The 19768-nt window shown below is 40.9% G+C and overlaps 1 protein-coding gene across 9 annotated transcripts in view; it reads right to left on the bottom strand.

The window, feature by feature from the left end:
* Rdl (Resistant to dieldrin) overlaps positions 1 to 19355 on the bottom strand; it is a 33074-nt gene extending 13719 nt beyond the window's left edge. For 4 of the 9 annotated variants that reach the window (XM_043212292.2, XM_043212296.2, XM_043212291.2 and 1 more), the window contains exons 1-4: positions 19222 to 19354; positions 14084 to 15887; positions 6551 to 6648; positions 6191 to 6258 (exon numbers count right to left, since the gene is read on the bottom strand). In XM_043212292.2, the coding sequence (XP_043068227.1) occupies positions 6191 to 6258; positions 6551 to 6648; positions 14084 to 14229 (312 nt within the window). In that variant the 5' untranslated portion in view covers positions 14230 to 15887; positions 19222 to 19354. Of the gene's footprint in view, positions 1 to 4002; positions 4071 to 6190; positions 6259 to 6550; positions 6649 to 14083; positions 15888 to 16284; positions 17345 to 19221 lie in introns of those variants that run through there. The other 5 variants (XM_043212294.2, XM_043212297.2, XM_043212301.2 and 2 more) reach the window with 3 other exon arrangements.
* Positions 19356 to 19768: the final 413 nt, after the last annotated feature.

Here is a 19768-nt window from a genome sequence, read left to right as displayed (position 1 = left end):
TTTGGTTTTTTTTTTTTTTTGGTAACTACTACTTTGGCATCTATGGCAACAGGCTGGCTTTATACAGGAGTATCGGTAGTTTGGCTTAACTCATTGTTTTATTTGAGTTTATATTCAGTTTGAGTTTCTGCTGTTCTGCTTGTCCTGCTGCAGTGGCTCGAAGCTAAGCGTTTTCTAGGCTACGGATTGGATTGGTTTGGATTCGATTGGGGGATTCGATTGTAAAACGACAAACAATTCGGCTGTGTGGCTCTGTTTGTATTTGTAGTATCTGTGTGTGAGTTGAGTGGGTGGGTGGGGTGGTTTAAGGTGGATTTCGAGTGTGTGTGTGTGTGTGTTAGAGAGGGGTTAGGACAACGGTATATGGTAAAGACAACTACTCGAGTTGTTTCTCTCAGTCTTGCATATCATTATCTTCAAGCGCGTCACGACAACGAACCAAAAATTAAACGTAAAAGCATGTAAATGCAAATGTAAATGCTAAAGGTAAATGTAAATGTAAATGCAAATGCTATAATAATAGAAGTAGTTGTAGTAGTTACAGCAGGTAATAACATTTGTAAGTAGTTATAAATATTTATAGAGCGCACACTGCTTGCTTTTTGGGTACTTTGGCAGTACTTTAACGCACGCTGAGTTGTACGAGGCTGCTCGTTTAGCTGTGTCTGTCTACAGAGCGTATACGTAATTTTCTTTCTGTTCTGTTTTTGTTTTTTTTTGCTTTGTTATTATGTATATAAAGGCAATATAATATTTATGATGCGAAAATTGCACACGGTTCGTGGTCGTGGGTTGCCTGCAATTTTCTCCGCATTCGCATCAACATTTTGAAGTTTAACTGGCAGATTTGGTTTCCACTCGGCTTATGGCACGCCCAAAAACAAAAACTCAAACACAAACATAAATGTTTTCAACCAATGTTTAATTATAATACAACATAATAGCTCAAAACTATTAGTAAGAATAACTTAAAGCGCAATCGATAATGGAATTTAAGTCAAGTGTGGATTAAATGCAATATCCATAACTCTGTTCGGGAGATGTTTTTTCTTTAAATTTTTTATACATATTTGTTTTTTTTTTTTTTTGCAAAAAAGGGGTTCTCTGGGGAACTGGGGTCAACCTGGTATTTTTTATTCTTGGCACATACACAAAATCAACTCTAAATACGAATACTTATGTGCATGTCAGTAAACGAGTATATATAAATGGAAATGTGCCTACAATGGCATCACAATTAACCCCAAACGTGAGAGGGTCTATCGAGTTGTTTGTTTTATTTTTTTATATATCTTTTTATACCATTTACAATTTACATATGTATAGATATATATTGGCATGTGGCATGGTGTATTTGGTCCTTGTTACCCATTTTTTTTTTTCGTTGTTTTGTAACCTCATGTTGTTGTTTGTTTTCTGGGACTGTGTCATGTTGATTTTAACTGCCTCGCTGCTCGGCTGAATTTGGATTGGATTGGATGGGTTGCCTTATGTAAATTTTGGTCTGCGTTGTCATTGTGTATCTGTATCCTGTATTCTGTATCCTGTATCTGTGAGTATCTGACTTGTTGTGTGTGTATATCTGTGTGTATGCGTGTTGTTGTTCTTGTTTCGGTTTGGCATTGGCTCAGTTTATTTTTGAATTATTTTCATTAGCAGCGTAGCAATTCTGTTCTGAGCAAAACACAAAATGTGGAAATGAAAAATTGTCATGTAAGAAATGATCGGACTGGAAATGAACATGTTGTTGTTCCTGTAAGTTTGTTGTAAGTTGTAGTTACTTTTGCTGGATTGTGTATACGAGAGTGTGTTCATGTTTACGTTCGTGTTGGGCATGTTATTTTCGCATAAATTGATTGCCAAAGCCAAACGGTGCAGTTGTGTCATACGAACATTTCTTAAATGTGAGAGAGTGTTTCAAAATTTTTGTATTTTTTTTTTGTGATTTTATGCAGCAAAAGTGCAGCGAAATCTAATTGCTTTTCAAAAATCATCTTCGTATTTGCCAATTAATTCGGTCTGCTGGTTGCTCTCTATTTTTCACACTCAATCCTGGCAAAATTGATGAAAAAGGGTAGTGATTCGATTGAAAGTGTAGTTAAGAATAAATAACATAAAAGTATCCCCTTTGAGGCCTAATTCTATCCCACTTATGGTATATGTTTAGTAATTAAATAATTTGGAAAATATCTTTTAGAAGCTGTAAGAAAAAAAATACATAACAAATAAGAACGTGCGGCGTACAGAATAAATATTTTTATTTTATTTAAAAATCCAATATCATATAGAGTATTTTTGATTAGAAGGAAAAAAAACTAAACATCTCTTGGCCATCGTCCCTGTCTCAGTGTCCCCGCAAAAGGATAAAATGAAAAGTAAACTAAAAAAATAAACACAGAAACAGGCATAAATGAGCATCAAGTCCCTTGTACATGAATATTTAGTCCATATATCGTTTGACGAACACATCGACACCGAGCTGATTATATATGCTATAGTATATGCTGTGTGGATTATTTTGATATTCATTCATATTCATTTATATTCCACTTGATTTTATAACAAATACGCATGCGCGCAGACCTCGTCAATGGGACTGCTGTGGTTATTTTGATTTTGTATTGCACTTTGCATACCAGAGATAACAACAAGTACAATTGGGTAGCAAAATGACGGTTATATGAGAGTATAGATATAAGGATATATGAATATGGCATAAATATCTCTCGTTTCTCGACTTTTTGGAGGCCCAGCATTGTGTCAGTGTGCGGGTGTGGTGGCGATAATGATAATGGTGATGGGATGTACTCGATGGGGCGATAAATAAAGATTTATACAGCAATTAGATTGATTGATTTTTCGCAATTTTCCATGAAAATGGAAATGGTAGTTGGGTGGTAGGCGGCAGGGGCAGTGATAGGGCGCGATGGAGACAAGGAGGAATATGAAACGTAATGGAACGCAAAAGGCAACAAACTGAACGAATAGAAATGGCATTTCAAAGCGACAGTATACGCAGCATAGTATGGTAGTTGAGTAGGAGGAGAAAGAGATAAACAGAGTGGCGAAGAAAGAGAGAGCAGCACACATTCTGAGCTCAAAGATTAACACCAAATTTTTGTATTTTTCGGTTAAAAGTACATAATTTCAAATGTGAATTTCAACTTGTGTATTTCGTTTATTGTATTTTTTGTTGTTGAGGTAGTATTGTTTGAGTTGAGAAGAAGCTTGTTGGCGTAAACTGCTTGGAGCGTAAATGAAATGGAACAACAAACAATTGCGAACAATCATTGCCTATGTATAAACATTGAAATGAAACAATAAACACAAAACGAATATGCAACACTGGAATCTGATATATTTTTTGTTTGGCAATTGCATTGCAATAACAATTCGTTTCACACAACATTTAATTTTTGTAATTTGGAAATTTTTGGATATATTTATAATTGGTATAATTATGTATATAGATATATATTTATACTGTATATCGGGTGGTTTGCAGTTGGCTTTGAATGGTCGTAACGAACCAAAAGTGAATCAACGTAATTGTAAAGAATTTTTATGTCTCTGGCCAATTATCGAAAATTAAGAAAAAAATGGAGTTTTTTATAAAATATGCTAAGACACAAAATGAGCTTTTAAGCAACAGAGACAGACATTGAGATATAAACATATAGTTTTAAGATATGGGAGTTATATATAGAGAGATAGTAAGACAGGAAGAGAGAGATAGATATATAGAAAGAGAGAGAGAGCGAGAGATAGTTACAGGTAAGAGGTGGAGAGACTGAGAGAAATTAAGAAGTATACGAGTAGATTTATGAATTAATTTTTGATTTTCTTTCATTGAGAGTTGAATTTAAGAAAAAACAAAGGAAGAATAAAACACAATACAAAGAAAAATGTTTATTTTTCTCTTGTTTGTATCTGTTGTAAATTGTAGTTGTAGTTTGTTTTATTTTAATTTTTTTATTTTTTGGTATATATTAACGTATGTACCATGAGAACTTCCGAAACCGAACTGATACTGAGGACATACATTGTGACGCCAACCTCCACAGGGGGACCTGCAACATATACACACACACGGATTGATGGAATTTTCATTTTGCTCGTTATTTGGTTTTGGTTTTTTTTGGTTCGTTGTGGATTGTTGTCGTTGTTGTAGTTGTACTATCTGTATCTGTAGTTGTTCATGTTAGCTTAGATGTGACTAAAACCCAAAAAGTATATATATATATATTTAGATGTATGTATGTATGAGGAACAGAAACACACACACAGCGGTACAAGAAACAATGGACGACGCATTACGCAGGACGCTCATTGTACATTATTTTTCGCTGCCTACTTTTAGGAAGTCATCTGGATTTCCTTTAGCTCGTCTCGGGTGCTCTTTAATTTCCATTAGCAAAATTAAATATATAATGTACGGTTGAAACAGTTAAATTGGCAAGCGGTGCGCTCTGTTATTTGTTGTTTTTTATATATATATTTTTTATATTTTATTTTTAATGTGTTTAGGCTTTTGCTTTGTTTTTAAATGCACGCGCCGAATGAAAACCAAATCAGTCTACTACTCTGATTTTATGTATATTTTTGGTATATTTTATGCTCAGCTATACGAAAAAGTTGCAGTTGCTCTAAAACATTATTGACGAAAAAAAAAAACATATGGCACCTAACAAATAAACATCTATTTAAATTTTAAACTAATTTTTAAGTGAATTAGATTAGCGGATTTCACACACCATTTGTTTGTATTTTTAGTTTTTATTTTTATTTTGCATTTAGATAAAAATATATTTGTTTGGTTTTTTGTTTGGGAATGGCGATTTGGCAGCAGTAAGGCTATAAAATGTATCTTGAAGCTTTGAATTTGAGTTTATAGGTGGGGCCTATAAAAAGAAGAAGACAGAAACAATACGCATGAAGTGAGAGGCAAGAGTATTGCTTAGTTTTAGATTCTTTTGGAGTGGTACTTGTGGGGAATACGTATGCTATGCTATGCTTCGATATTTTTGTACATAGAAATGGTAGGAAGAATGCTCCGGAAAGGGTTGAAATGTTGTTGATGGTTTTATAGTTTTTTTTTAGTTTTTAGGAAGGTATGTGGGTGAGTTTGAGTGGGCATGGGCGTATGTGTGTGTGTTGTGGGTAATTTTGGAGTTGTGCTTGGCCAATTAGACATACACAAACACACACAGAGGTAAAAAGTAAACGGTGAGCACATAGGAAGTCATTTTGTCGAGCTTAAGGAACATAAAAAGCTTTTGCCAATCGTTGATTTGATGGAAATATATAATATATAGAGGGTATACAGAGAGAGAGAGAGAGTTATAAGAGTTGACATTTAGTTTACAATGTGTTGAAGACGATGCTGAAGGGGGGATGGGTGGTTCTTGCACTATAAAGTTGAGAAAAACAATCGAGAGGCAAGAAGATTGCCCGGGTTTTTGCCAAAAACGGGTTTCGGAGAGTGCCTATAAATTCTGGGTATGGCCTAAATCGAGTCAGCTCCTAGCAAAACAGACCTTGGCTAAGTATTCATTTCGGAAGTAAAATCAAATTCAACTGTGGAGAAGTTGTTGGAGAAAAACACTAAAAAACACAGCGGCTATAAAAACGGAACTAAACATTCGGAAGAGTTACAGCTTGAGAGATTTAGTACCAAAAAGGAGAGAACTGAATAGGAAATCAGGAAATCTGAAAATCAGGAAATATAAACACAAATCACATATAACAAAAACGTAAAACTTAAATCGAAGGAATTACAGTATAGGTAAGTGTAGGGGGTGTGTGGATAAAATCGCAAATAACACTTTCAACTGGTGTACTTTTGTTAACGGGTTAGAAACAATAGATCGGTCTAATCTATCGATATATATGGATGAGAGTGTTACCAAGATACAAAGCAAAACAGTTGAAAACAGGTTGTTAGGTTTTAAATCAAGATTAGTGTGTTTCTGGGGTGTGTGTGTGTTATAGAGCGTGTATTAACTAATGCGTTGAGTGGTAAAATAACTAAAAGAACTTAATAAAAGGATAACTAGAAAGTAAAGTCCAACAACAAAGACCAAAAGACAGAGAGATAGAGTTAGGAGTAGGTAGATAATTAGAGATAGTATGCGAGAGAGCGCTTAACGGTAACAATAATAGAAAGGTACAAAGTTCAATTAGTTTGTACCATTTTCACTTCTGAGAGCGAGCTGATCGATAGCACATACATGGTGACTCCGACTTCGACAGGAGGTCCTGCAAACACGTATTTTATAGTAGGTGTTATATAGCTATTTGTAAAAATTATGTTTAATAGTCTCATTAGTAATTCTCAGTGGTATATATATATTTTTTTTGTATAATCGCTGCGCCTCAACCCTTTACCCTGTCCCTAAAACCTTTTTGGATTTATTTCATTAACCTGTGGGCTGTGCCCCCATTTGCGTTTCGTTCAAGTCGCGTTGCGTTTTGGGTTTGCAGTTTTGCATTTAGCTGGGTAAGTGTGACTAGATATCTACATTCAGTGTCCGCAAATTGGTCTACTTACCACCATAATTGGGTCTTACTCTTTTGTCGTAACTAACACTAAAGGAGTCGAGGATAGCGGATATGTTTACGTCCCCCAGCATACTGCCGCCGCCAGTTCTGCAAAGAAAGAAAGAGTTTTCATTTCATTAGTGAGCTCCTCAAACCAGTTCAATTCAATTCAAAAGTCAACAATGCAACCCATTTGTCAGGCAACGCAAATGGAATGAGAATCTCTGATGTTGGTAAATACAGTAGAGATTCTTTAGAAGAGACTAGGTTTATAGAACTTTTAGATATAGTAAAGAAATAGTGCCAGATCTAAAATCATTTTTAAAATCTTAATAAACTTTTCTTATTAAACTTCTCTTTAGCTAAGCTCTACTGTACTGGTTGAAACCTGAATGTTTGCTCAAGCATTTGTTGCTGTGCATCATTTTCAAGCGTGTGTGAGATCTCTTTTTTTTTTCCTGCGTGCCTGTGTGTGTTTGTGTGGCAGGACTTTCAGCGTTTCCTAGAAAAAAAGCGACTGACAGTCGACACAGACATTGCGCTCGGCAGTCGTTGCAGGTTAAGTGCCACTGTGTGGGTGCAGAGTGTATGCCCAGAGCTGTGTGGGTGTGAGTGTGTGTGCTTGTGCTACTTTCGCTTTATGCGGCATCAAGTGCGCCCCAACACGAGCGTTTGTATGTAATATTTATTGCATGTGCCTGGCAATGAAGGCACAGGCATACGTCGCCAGTTGACTGCCAAGCGAAGGCACTTGAATGCCTGTTTATTTGCGTCTATTCTACGCTAAACTGTGCTATTAAAGCGCGTTTGTTGTTATTCCAACTCTGCCAGAAGCCAGAAATCCATTGGATACACAGCTCAGACTCGGCTCTGGTGGGTCTTTGAAAACGGGGGGAGGAAGCATGGGGAGTGGGGGATTGGGGAGCGGGAAGCTCACCCAGCGATGTGGTGAGCAAAATCACAATTTAATAAAAGTTGCGCCTGCAAATAAACAGAAACAACAGCAACGGCAACGGCAAAGGAAAAGGCACAATTTTTGTCTCTTAAGCGCGCGTGCGCGTTTTTCGGGAGTCCTGTGTCTCATTTCGCTGGCATGTGTCTTGTTTGCTTTTCATTTGGCACATCGGGTATATATTTATAGATTCTATAAATATATATACATACATACATACGTTTATATAAATAAATATATATATATGTATATATATATATTTTTCCTAATTTGCACATTCACCAGTCAATTGTTGTGGCTGATTTGATATGATTTTAATTTTGCAGCCCACAAAAGTCGGCTATAATTTTTGTAATCAAGCCTGGGCGTGCCACGACCCATACTCTCTTTGCTCGTCCGCTCTCTCGTCTTCCCTCCCCCTCCCTCTTTCTCCTACTTTCACTTGAGCTTTAACCCAAGTCGATTGCGGGCCATTGTGTATACGCAGCGTGGGCATCAAAGCAAAAGCCGACGGCAAAAATGGCAGCGTATTTATAAATATACTCGTACATGAAAATACTCTGTTGCTATTGTTGTTGGCTTTCTCTTTTTGTGGTTTTTATTTTTTGGTCCTGGGCCTGAACGAGTGCCTGCCTGCCTGGGCCTCTTGTCTGATGTTGATAATGAAAAAGTTTTGATTGCTATTTGATTTGAGTTTTTGATTGGGTGTTTGCCTGCGTACAATGCTGCGTATGCGCAATTTTTGCCGCTGCTGTGGGTTACGATTTTTGTCGTAACAACCTCTTTCTGCCACACACTCCACACTCCACACTCCATACTCCACGCTCTAGCTCTAGCCATTAAAGTTTAATTTATGCACTGCTGCTACTTTGGCTGGCAGGTGCTGTCAATAAGTTTTTGACAGCCTGCAATAAAAATTACTTGAAGGACGCGCCAAAAACTTTTCGCCAACTCCGCTTACGCCGCTCTATACCCATTTCCCGGGCCAGAACGGTACAACGTGGCGTATACGTAATATGCAAATGTGTGCCTTTCACGGACGGCTAAGTGAAACTAATATTATGCCCAACGTATTGTCAAATAATTTATGCAGCCCCACACTCATACACACTCACATGCGTGTATAGTAGTGTGTGTGTGTGTGTGTTTGGGGCATGCTTGTCGTTAAGTGCACTAGAAAATGTCAATAGGTCGTACTTGAGGCGTCAAATATTTGCCTATTGATCGAAGGCAGCTAAAGAGCACAAAAATACGAGAAGAGCCGGGCCTCCAGATGCCAATCGCCAGAAGTGTGGCCTCTTATAGGATTATACAGTGAAAGAAAAGCCCCATCGAAAGCTTAAGTTCTCCAATCAGTTTATCAAAGTCATCAGGATCTCAAGTCCTTAGGACAGAAGAGTGTTTCCAAGAAATTCATTAGGTTACCTTGCTAATAAACTATACTTCTAATTTCTTTATTGGTGCAATATTAATGGCCGCCTTAGTTGGCATGTCCCGAGTTACCAAAACTCCCATTTGGCCAGTAAATTACTGCCACATATTTGTCGTTGTGTAGGTGCATTTGTGCTGCATCTGGCATGCAATTAGCTGCGCGCACGTAAGTGGGAAACAATTTCTGTTTTTCCAGCTAGCACTTTGGGCCAACAACAAAACGGAAAACAGCCATAAAGCCAGAAGCAACAACTGAAGCAGAAGGGAAGCCAGGAGCAGCAGCAACAAAAAAAAAAAAAAAGAATATATATGTTTATGGCAAAAAAGAAAGTAAGAAATATACGGTAACAGAACCGTAACTGTAACAAAACCAAAATGCAAAGTCATGCGCACGACAGCCAAGCCCAAAACGTGTCGCCTCAAGTGCCACGCCATCTTATCGCTGCCCACAGTTTGTTGCCTTATCTTGAGGCGCTGCACGTTTGTAGTGTGCCATTGTGTGAGTAAGTCTCTGTATGTGTGTGGGTGGGCGTGGCTGGTCAGCAAATGTGTGTATGTGTATGTGTATGCGTTGTGTCCTGTGAGAAATATTGTCGTTATTGTTTGTTGTCGTTCTCGCTGTCGCTGTCGTTTTTAGTGGCACTTTGAGTGCCAGCCATTACGTATACGCTGCGTTGGACACGCGCCATTGCATAAATTCAAGTGAAACGTTAAAACAAAGCGGAAATGCGAAAACTACTAGCAAATATTATCTTTCTTTTAGCGTTTTCTTTGTCTTCATTTCTGCCACTGCCACTGCCACAGCAGCCGCCTGCTGCTGTCTCCGTTTCCCCAGCATTTCTTTCTTGGCAGCCGAGAAGCTGGAAATACTGAAGGGAAACTGTGGAAAAACTGGGAAACTGAGGCAAACGCCAACGCAGAGATAAGCAAAAGTTGGTTTAGGCCTTTCTGCTGCGCAGTAAAGCACTCTGTGGGTGTCTATGGGCTCTGTGCCTCTGTGGCTCTGTCCAGCCTCCCAATTCCCTATTCCGCCCCTTACAACTAGGGATGTCGGAAATATATCAAAATATCGATATATCGATATATTTTCTCTTAAAAAAATATTATTATCGTGATATTTTTTGGGCAAAAATAGTCGATAATAATATTTTTGAGTTGGTGTTCTCCGATATTTGTTGCGAAAGAAAGGAAATGCAGGTTTACTTGAGTATGCCATTTTGTAGTTGGGAGACAAATCCGTTGGAATTCTGGAACTCACAAATTTCAACGATGCCGATGCTAGCGAAGGTTGCTTTAAGTTTTCTTATCACGCCTGGAAGTTCGTTTCCATCTGAACGGTTGGCTTCTGCCATTAAATGTATTGTCTGTGACTCCCGTAGTCGAATGACAGACCAGCATATAACCGAAAGAGTTTTTTTTAAATCATTGAAGAAAGATTTATTTTGTAATTAAGAGTAATTAAGAGCATTAAATAAGAGAATTAAGTAATTAGAATTATTAAGTACATATTCCATGAATTCCATGAAACTTTTTTTTTTGTATTAAGTTTTTTTAAAAAAAAAAATTTGAATACAATGTCCTTAATAATTTTGTTATTTTTTATTTCAAAGAACTTAAATAAAAGTTGCTTGAGAGTGGGTATAAATATTTGTTGTTTTTTCAATTCACTTTTTAAATAAAAAATATGTCTTGTTTGCAGTTCATGGCGGATGAAAACACATATTAAAACCTTTTTTTAAATTTAAAAATAACCTTTTTTCAAATTTAGCTGACTATAAAAAATATCGAAAATACTCGATATATCGATTTTTTTGGGTGATATTTCTGAATATTATCGATTGATATTTTTTTCACAGCAAATATCATCAATACGATATTTTTTCAAAAACCAACAACCCTACTTACAACCGCCCCCCAGGGCGAGTGTGAGTAAGCGATTTTTAATAAAGTGATAACTTGATGCCTGACAGCCGCCTGACAGTCGCTAAAAATAAACATATCCGCTTAATAAGCCAGAAGCTAGCAGCCAACAGCTCCCAGGATACACAGGATGGCCGCCTGGACATGGAAACATTAACTATTATGAGCTATCCGAGCCAGTTGGGCAATTTCAGCCACGCCCCAGTTTATGGCCATGTTTAAGGAAATCTTGACTACCCTGGGCTTTTGATTTTTGGAGTTTATTTCTTAAGAACACCTTATCCTTGCTTCTTTAACTTTAAATATGAATTTAAAAAATATGTAAATATTTTGTCATTTCGAATTGAAATTTTTTGCTGACAAAGGTGGCTCTAATATTGCTTTTCCTTTTGCCATTTCCCATTGGTTTCCAATCAATTATTTTCGAAATTTGCACGCTGCCTTGCCGGAAATATCGTTTGGCCTTTTGATTAAATTAAACCCAATCCCAATTCCATACTCATACCCAAACCCATTCTCATTCTCACTACCACCATTCCCATTTCGTATTCGAGGTGAGGTAAATGCATAAAAAATTGAATTGCATTGGCAAGTCCTTGACATTTTGCAAAATGAACAGCAGGACTGCCAGCTATCCTGCCAGCTAGCAGGACCAGAATCAGGCGATGCCGATGGCGATGGCGATGGCGTTGGACTAAGGCGCGGATATCTCTCGCCTCCAGGCGGGCCAATAAAAATAGTTGTGCCCCGGCCCCTCGCCAGGATTGTATTAGCGGTGGGGGCCAAATGTGAAAAAATTAGACCTGCCTTGTCGGGGCTTTATTAAATATTTGAAAAGCAGATGGAAGCATGTGGAATGGCGATTGGCAAGCGAACAAAAAAAAAATAGAAAAGAGGTAGAAGGCAGAATGGCAACGGCTGGGAAAACACAAGGATCCGAGGAGGCTGCCGCTTGTAGATATTTTCAATCATACTCAAAATGTGAAGGAACAACAATTTACGCTCAATGACACTCGACGGCGAGCTGTTGATGCAGCTGCCCCACAAAAATACACAAACACACACACACACCAGACACACACACACACACACACAAATATACGGTGGCAAACTCAAATAGTGAGCCCGAACGACAGGCGGTCTTTGCTTTTGTCGCTGCCACTTTGGCATTATCTGCTATCAATAAATTCCAAGTGAAGTGGGCACTTGTGTGGCAAGTGGAGCACAACGGGACGCCCCAGCAGGGCGTGGCGTGGCCTGGCCTGTCGTGGCAGAAAGCAGAAACAGCCAGGCTAGGCAATGGGGCAGCCAGGCTGGGAGGCAGCCCAGCAGCCTGCCGCACAGGAAGTGGCAGCGTGTAAAGTGAGCAAACTGTGTCGCTCTGGCCTTTAACCTTTTTGTGCTTGAGGGGAGCGAAAAGAAGGGGGTGATGGAGGGAGGGTAAGAAGGAGAAGCTTGGCTGGCAGAATGGGATTGGGGCTAGAGGGTCCTGGGGACTTTGACTCGGCAAGGCTGTCATTTTGTGTTGCATACTTTGTGGCGGCGCCTGTGCAATGTTGCATGAAAAAGTAGCGTAAACTTTTGCTCCATCTTTGGAGGCCTTTGCCTTCTATACTGGCTTTGCTTCTGCCTCTGGCTTTGTCGTTGCCAGTTGCCAGTGCCAGTGCCAGTGCCAGTGCCTTTGCCTTTGCCCCAAATAAACGGCCTTAGAGCCGCTTGACTTTTTGCCACGACATTTTCGATTTTGGACTTCTTGTTACGCTACAACTGTGCTCCAGCCCAGCTCCAGCTCCAGCCACACAGTCCATATAAGCCACATCATGCCACGTCGCGTGTATCTCCGTGTCCTCGTCTGCGTTCCCAGCACGCGATCTTGTAATCCCATAAACGTGCATTTGTACCCCAATCGTTGCCGCATTCGCATTCGTACTCGGTATTCGGTACTCGGAATCAGATTCGGATTCAGAGCCAACTAGAGGTGGTACTGCCACGTCCTCCCACTACCATTGGATTTGCCTAATTTGCCAGGTTGCCATGTTATGCAAATGTTTGTGCCTAAATATTTACTAATGAGCGCTAACCCAAAAAAAAAAGGACAAAAAAAAACCGAAAAGTAGAAAAAATAGGAGAACCAGAGCCCCGGCTCTGCATAATTTGTGTGATTAAGTTGACAGAACGCCACAGTAGCTGACAACTAATGCCACAATTGCGGCAATTTCTTTGCGTTGTCCGAATGTGTTGTCCGCTTTTGCGGTTACTGTGGCGGTGGACAGCCCAAAGGACATCCCGCCATGGGCAGGAAGGGACCTCCCTCGAGGGTAACAGCGGGCGTATTGGTTCAGTGGCTATCGCGTTGACAGCTGACAACTGTCAATCGTTAAGGACCATAACTATGCCGCATACCGCATGCCACCATGCCACGCCATGCTTTCCAAAAACAAACATAAACACACAGTATGTATGTCCTTTTGGACTGTGTCACTGTGTAACTGTGTGAGTAATTACAAGACCATCGAGTGGCAGTTGTCATTTTTCAGTCGCTAGCGCCGCTGCGGCTGCTGCTGTTGCTGCCACATTTTAATGACTGCCACATGCAAATGTGACAATGACGATGTAGATATGGCCAGCCCGAAACTCCAGCGAGCGAGTGGCCTAATAAATGGCCTGCACTTATTCAAGCTGTCGAGTGGAGCCAGTTTCCGTTTATTCACTGCCAGCCAGGTCCAAAAGGCCAACTGGTCGACTGTCATTCTGGCTAATTAGCGAGGCCGACAAAGTTTTGAGCGCATTTTGCAGCAAAATGATTTGAATAATCATAAATTACCATGAATTATGGCCCCAAACAAACACCTATGTGGCACGCACCTGTCGCCTTGGGGGGTGGCGATAGGGGCAGGTGAAAGGTAGGCCACTGCAGCAAAGTGTCAGCCCCGAAACAAATTTATTGTTATTATAACTGCCCAACTATACTTTTTCTTTGTCCGGCAAAAGTTTTTCGGGGTTGGAACTTTTCGGGAGGGGGGCGGTGGTGGCCTAAATGGGCGGGTGGGTAGCCATGGCTAACCATTATTTGGCCATAATTTAATGCGAATTAGAGCCGAGTTCGCCCCTCTATGATGTTATTAGCCTAATTGATAGTTCTAAATGTCACTAATTGAGTAAATGCCATTGAATATGAATAACGCCCAGTACTCAGTGAATCAGAATTGTGAATAATTATGAGTGGGTTCGAATACTTACGCCGCTTGCACTGTGTGGATCCTGTTTTTGTGGCCCGTTTCCTGGGCGATCAGGGCCATGTTAATCGCCAGCCAGATGGTCAGCAGCGGGGTGCGGGCAGGCAGGTTGGCCAGCCTGGCCAATTTCTCGGTTCTTGAATCACTCATGGTGGTGCTGTGATGGAAGTTGAAATTTTCGGGACTTGGTTTTCTTTTTGGGTTTTTTTTTATCCGGGAGTGTGCAAAAGTTTTCTTATTTAAAATTGATGCCGTGGCTCTTTGTAGTTTTGCATTAAAAATTGAAGTTTTTTTTTTTTGTTTTTCGTTTTTTGTTTCTTTTAGTTGCGTATAAAGTAAAGTTGTAGTTGTTTGTTTGTTGGTTGCTGTTGTTGTTGTTGTTATTAGTCAAGGTTACTCCTTTAGTTGTTGCTCCGCTACTTGTCAGGGCTCAGGCTCCTTTATCCTTCCGTTCTCCGGCGCTTTGAAGTCTCTCAGTCAGTGAGTTAGTTTGGTTGTTTTTAGGCAGCGAGGCATTCAGTCAGTACTTCAGTGCATGTGTGTGTGTGAGTGGTGCTCAGAGTGTGTGGTTGTGTGTGTGTATGGTTCCTTTTAGCGTTTAAGATTCCCTTCTACAGTCTCCAATATCTCCAGATCGTGGGCAGATCCTGATGCTATCCCACTTCCGGTTTCCTTTTTTTCTTCGTTTTTTAGCTCCTGCGGCATTAATTGCTTCACTCTGCTTTTCTCGTAATCAGGTTACTTCCTGTCTTTCCAGCGAATTTTCTTTTTCGCCTTTGGTTTTCCCCTTTTTGCCTTCTTTATTTACTTTTAATTACTTCTATCCTGACGAGAGATGCCCGCTCATGTGCCAGTGTTAGTGTGTCAGTGTGCTTGTGTGTTTTATTTAGTTAGTGTTAGTGTGTGTGTGTGTGTGTGTGTGTATGGGAGTGTGAGCGCTTTGCAAATTCCTTGAAATTGAGCCTTTCGTTTGCTGCTTTTCTTCCTTTATTCCTGCCTGGGATGCTGCTACTGCTTCTGCTTATGTCCTGTGGGGAATCCTGGGTGTTGTTGCTGTTGTTGATTCGGGGTGAGTGCGGGCTTCTGTGTGTGTGTGTGTTTTGAGTCAGTGTGTGCTAGTCGAGCTCCAGCAGAGTGTACATGGTGATATCCCGCTACGAATCGCTCTGTTCACCGCTTTTCCCTCTTCACCCCGCTCACTCATTAATAATTACAAAATATCCGCACTGTTCATGGCTGCCACTGCTGCTACTATACGATTTTGTTTTTTTTTTGGGGGCTACGATTACGGTTACGGGTCCAGGGGTCCTCTTCAGATTTCCTATTCCGAGTTCCGAGTTCCCAGTTCCGAGTTCCGCTGTGGTTTTTAGTTTCAGTTTTCGGTTTCAGTTGCAGATCTCCCACCCCCCTGGTATTGTTCGGTTCTTTTTTTTTTTTTGGTTTTTGTCGATTTCTGAGTTCGTCATCCAATCGGACGCTCCATCTCATCGCTCGTTCAATATTTCTGTGTCGATTTTTGTTGATTTCCTTCCAGCATTCGATGTTGTTTGGTTTATTGTTGTTGTTCTTGTTGTTAGTGTTTCCCGTGGGCCTGCAACCTGGTCGCTGTTGTTGTTGCCGATTCGGTTGTTGTTGTGGGTGTTGTTGTTGCAGGCGACTTGGCTCATTTTATTGGTTTCGCCTTAACTTTTGGCATTGTTTTTTTTTATTTTTTGTGTCTAAAATTGTAATGCGGCTTCTACGCTTTCCGGGGAACTATGGGGCATACTTTCTAGCTTAAGTCTTATCTTAGTTCTTTGTCATTAACACTAAAAATGTTGAAATAAATAATAATATTAGTTGTAGTTATGACTTTAGATTAGTATTTCTTGTTGTTTTATTTGTTTTTATTTATTATCCAATTTTATATTCACTTTTTGTCGAGTTTTTTTTATGATTTTTTACGAACAAAGAACTCGAATCAGGGCGCGTCGCGTTTTGCTTGAAAATTTCACGCTACTTCTAAAGAACATCCTCGCACACCCATACACGTACGCAAACTAATTTATACACACGCACATACACACACGGACACAGACACAGACACAGACGCAGGCACAGAAACGGACACGGACACAGACACGGACACTTTTGTATAGATTTTGTCGAGCTGCCGTTTCTTGTGGAAGTTTTCTCCTTTTGCTGAATTTCTGGGTTCTCTTGTACCGTCTCTGTATGCCAGTGAGTTTCGTCCCAGCCGCTAGCGTCCGTTACATTTTCTCAGCTGAGCGTTTGAAAACCGTTTGGCAGGACATCCACTGGGCCAGCAGTCAGTTGGCCAGCTAGGTGCCGAGCCGAGCAGACTTTGCAGACAGCGAGAGCGAGAGTGAGAGTCTTTCGCCAAAAATAGCCCGAGCCCGAGACTGAGCCTGAAAGTGTGCTACATTTTCTGCAAGCAAACTGCCAACGAGACAGCGAGAGCAAGAGAGAGGTAGAGCACTCTCACAGGACCTTTTGTGGCACCTTGTTGTTATCCTTTCTGGCTTTTTGCAGAAATGTCACCGTGCACTCTCAGCTCTGGCAACCCCGGCAGTTACACTCTGTTTAGCATAAACGTTTGCTACTTGGCTCCAAAGTCCTTTCTAGCCTGTGCCACCTTCCACCTTCCTCCTGCCTCTTAGCCCATATCTATCATCTAGAAGTGTGTGTGCGAGTGTGTGTTAGTGGGCCTTTGTATTGGTTTTTTTGTTTTTATAAATTTTTCGCATGTGTTTTTTCCCCAAGCACATTTGATTTGTATGCCACTTTTTGTCGGTCTTCTGAGTGTTTTTGTCCTTTTGCTAAATTTCTCGCGTTTTCCTGCACATTCGCACATATCTCGTTAATTGGTAAGCATGCGTTTTCTTGTGCCTTTGCTTTGATTGCTTTTTGCGGCAAATCCAACACAAAAACAGGACGAAAAAAAAAAAAGAAAAACAGAAAGGATTTGTCAAGGCAACGGGTGAGCGGGAATGAGCATTGTTTCCTTCTGCCTGTTCAACTTGACAAAGAAAAGCGAGCTAAGGCTCGGGTAAGGCCTGGGTATGTAAATTCCATATGCATATGTGAGTATTGTCCTTTAGTCCTTTCGCTCTCTCACTCCCCTCGTATATGTGCATATTTTATATTCAATGATAAGAGTTTGACATTAATTAAAATGGCAAGAGTTGCGTGTGTACGCTCACATTCGACATTTTACATTTCACTTGCAGCTCGAAAGTCAGCTCGGAAGGGGAAAATTTATGCCAGAGACTGGAGACGGGAGCACAGAGGACTGGGGACCGAGGACCGAGAACCCGCTTTTATAAACCGCCATTGTTTGGCTTGCATAAATACTTTCATATTGTATGCGAAACGACGACAGTTATTAATGAGTTTTGGCCTCGCCATGCCCTCCGCCTCCGCCTACCCCCTACATATTTGATGGCCCACAACAAGGCCTTTAAATATGCAGTCCTTAACTTGAACTTGCATACTTAATGCGCCTCTGGCAACTTTCTAATTACTTAATACGATTTTACAGGCAAACCCTTTCCATGGAACCTCCTTCCTCTCCAGACCTTCCTATATATTGTAGGATGTATATATTTTGGGCCAAAGAACTGATTAAGTATCCAACCGGTCAATAAAACTAGAGGAGTTCGTTCAGTTCAGTTCGTTAACCCAAACGGCTCAATAAATGTAAAATTTTAGCTTTGCTCACAAATGGAAATTATGGATCCTTGAGTGCTGGGCCCAAAACTGTGCTCAGCTATTCATTAAACGGAAGCCAATTGAGGGGAAAGTACACAGAAAGAAATTAACATATTTTACAAAAAATAATTAAAAAATACTGTAATAATTAGTACCAAAGATGGTAACAATTTTAAAGGAATTAAAAAATAAATTGAAATTGAAATAAATTTTAATATAAAGCCCTAAAATTTGTCTCTGTGCTTGACTAGAGACAAGGCCAGATTTCATAGTCAACTGGCATTCAAATATTCATGTGCTGGGCTGAAATCGGCTAAGACTTTAAGCCATTAACCTCGTGGCCGCTGTCATCATCAGGATCTCTCGCTCGCGCCCTCTCTTTCTATATGGTCATCTCTCTCAGTCTCAGTCTCAGTCTCGGTCCTGGTTCTGGTCCTGGTCCCTCTCTAGTGCCCTGTTGATGTGTGGCTGGGCACGTTTTTGGCAATTAAAAGCATATGCGGGCTAGGCCGCCCTCCGCCCGCCTCCCCACTTCCCATCACCCACTCCCTACCACTCTTGGCTCTCCTCGGGGCTAATCAACGAGGCCGCCCCACCAATTTGCTTGAAAATTAAACAAAAGCAAAGGGCGTGCAAAAAACGGGTGGCCCGCGAGGAGTAGGTGGTAAGTAGGAGGTGGGCGGTGGGCTTTAGGGCGGAAGGTAGGCGGGGCAGAGCAGCTGCCAAGACGATGAAACTCACGAAGACGTAGCGACGCTGCCTACCACAAGCAAACAAAACGAATACACACGCAGACGTCTGCGAATTCGCTCACCCACACATGCTAGCAAAAGCCCACACTAATACACTGATACTCACACACACACATACATGCCACATACTGCAGCAGCAGCAGAAGGAACAGACTCCTTTTTGCCGTTGCCTTTTGTATTTATTTACTGCTTTTTTCTTTGACTTTGCGTGTGCCAGGACATGTGTGTATGTGTATGGGGGGTGTATGTGTGTTGGTATTGCGTGCTGGATCTTAGTCGATTCTTTCTTCTTTCTTTCTGTTTCTTTGGCATCACTTTACTTAATTATAATTTTCATAATTTATTCTGCACTAATCGCATAGTATCGCTATTTAAACATATATCCAGCGCTTCTCTCGCTTCTCCGGGCTTTGACTTTCCACCACGCACACTCACACTCGCACCCGTAGTAGTCACTCACACACTCGCGTTCTCTACACCCACAAATGTTACGCCTTTTCCCGAGACGCGTTTGCCAAAAATTCTCTTTGATTTTGTATGTTTTTTTTTTGTGTCGGGGGGCTCGCTAATTTATTGGGGTCAGCTGTCGATTGCACGGATTTTTTTGGTAATTTTTGTTGGAAATTCGTTTAATCGGTTTTTGGGATTTTTGCTTGGATATTTTTTCTTTTTGCCATACCAAAAAGATTGGGTGGAAAATGTATCTATGCCTGGGCTTGTGGCAAAAAATGTTTTCCGATCCGCTCGGCGTTAACGACTCGACTCGACTCAACTCGCTCACGGACTCAGCTCGGGCGTGTTTGATTTTTTTGCGGAGACCAGAGACCGACTGGCACAGTGGCACTTACATCACGAAGCCGCGAAAATTCAGGGTGCGACCGTTGCCGACAGGACACGAACCTGCGACGAGCATTGCCACTCAAACACAACAGGATATTCTCTCGGTTTTGGCTGGGAGTTCGGATTTTTGGGTTTTCGGCATCGAGAGGCGACTACTGACGGAGAGCTTTGTCGGTATCGCACTGCTGGCACAGTTGTTGTAGGTCTCAGTTGGTTGCCCTGCTCCAGAAGTCGTCCTGCAAAAGGACTATATGTATGTGTATGTGTGTGTGTAAATGGATTTGGCTATAAGCACACGCAACTGTTTCGCTGGGACGCTGCTGCGTGTGTGCGCTTTTGTGTACAACCGGGAATCGTTTTGCCTCCCACCGCTCCTCCAACTTTCT

This window comes from Drosophila bipectinata, chromosome 3L (genome assembly GCF_030179905.1).
Source record: "Drosophila bipectinata strain 14024-0381.07 chromosome 3L, DbipHiC1v2, whole genome shotgun sequence".
In the NCBI taxonomy this organism is placed as follows: domain Eukaryota; kingdom Metazoa; phylum Arthropoda; class Insecta; order Diptera; family Drosophilidae; genus Drosophila; species Drosophila bipectinata.
The sequence above is the reverse complement of the archived record's forward strand: the minus strand, read 5'-3'. Positions and strand labels throughout refer to the sequence as shown.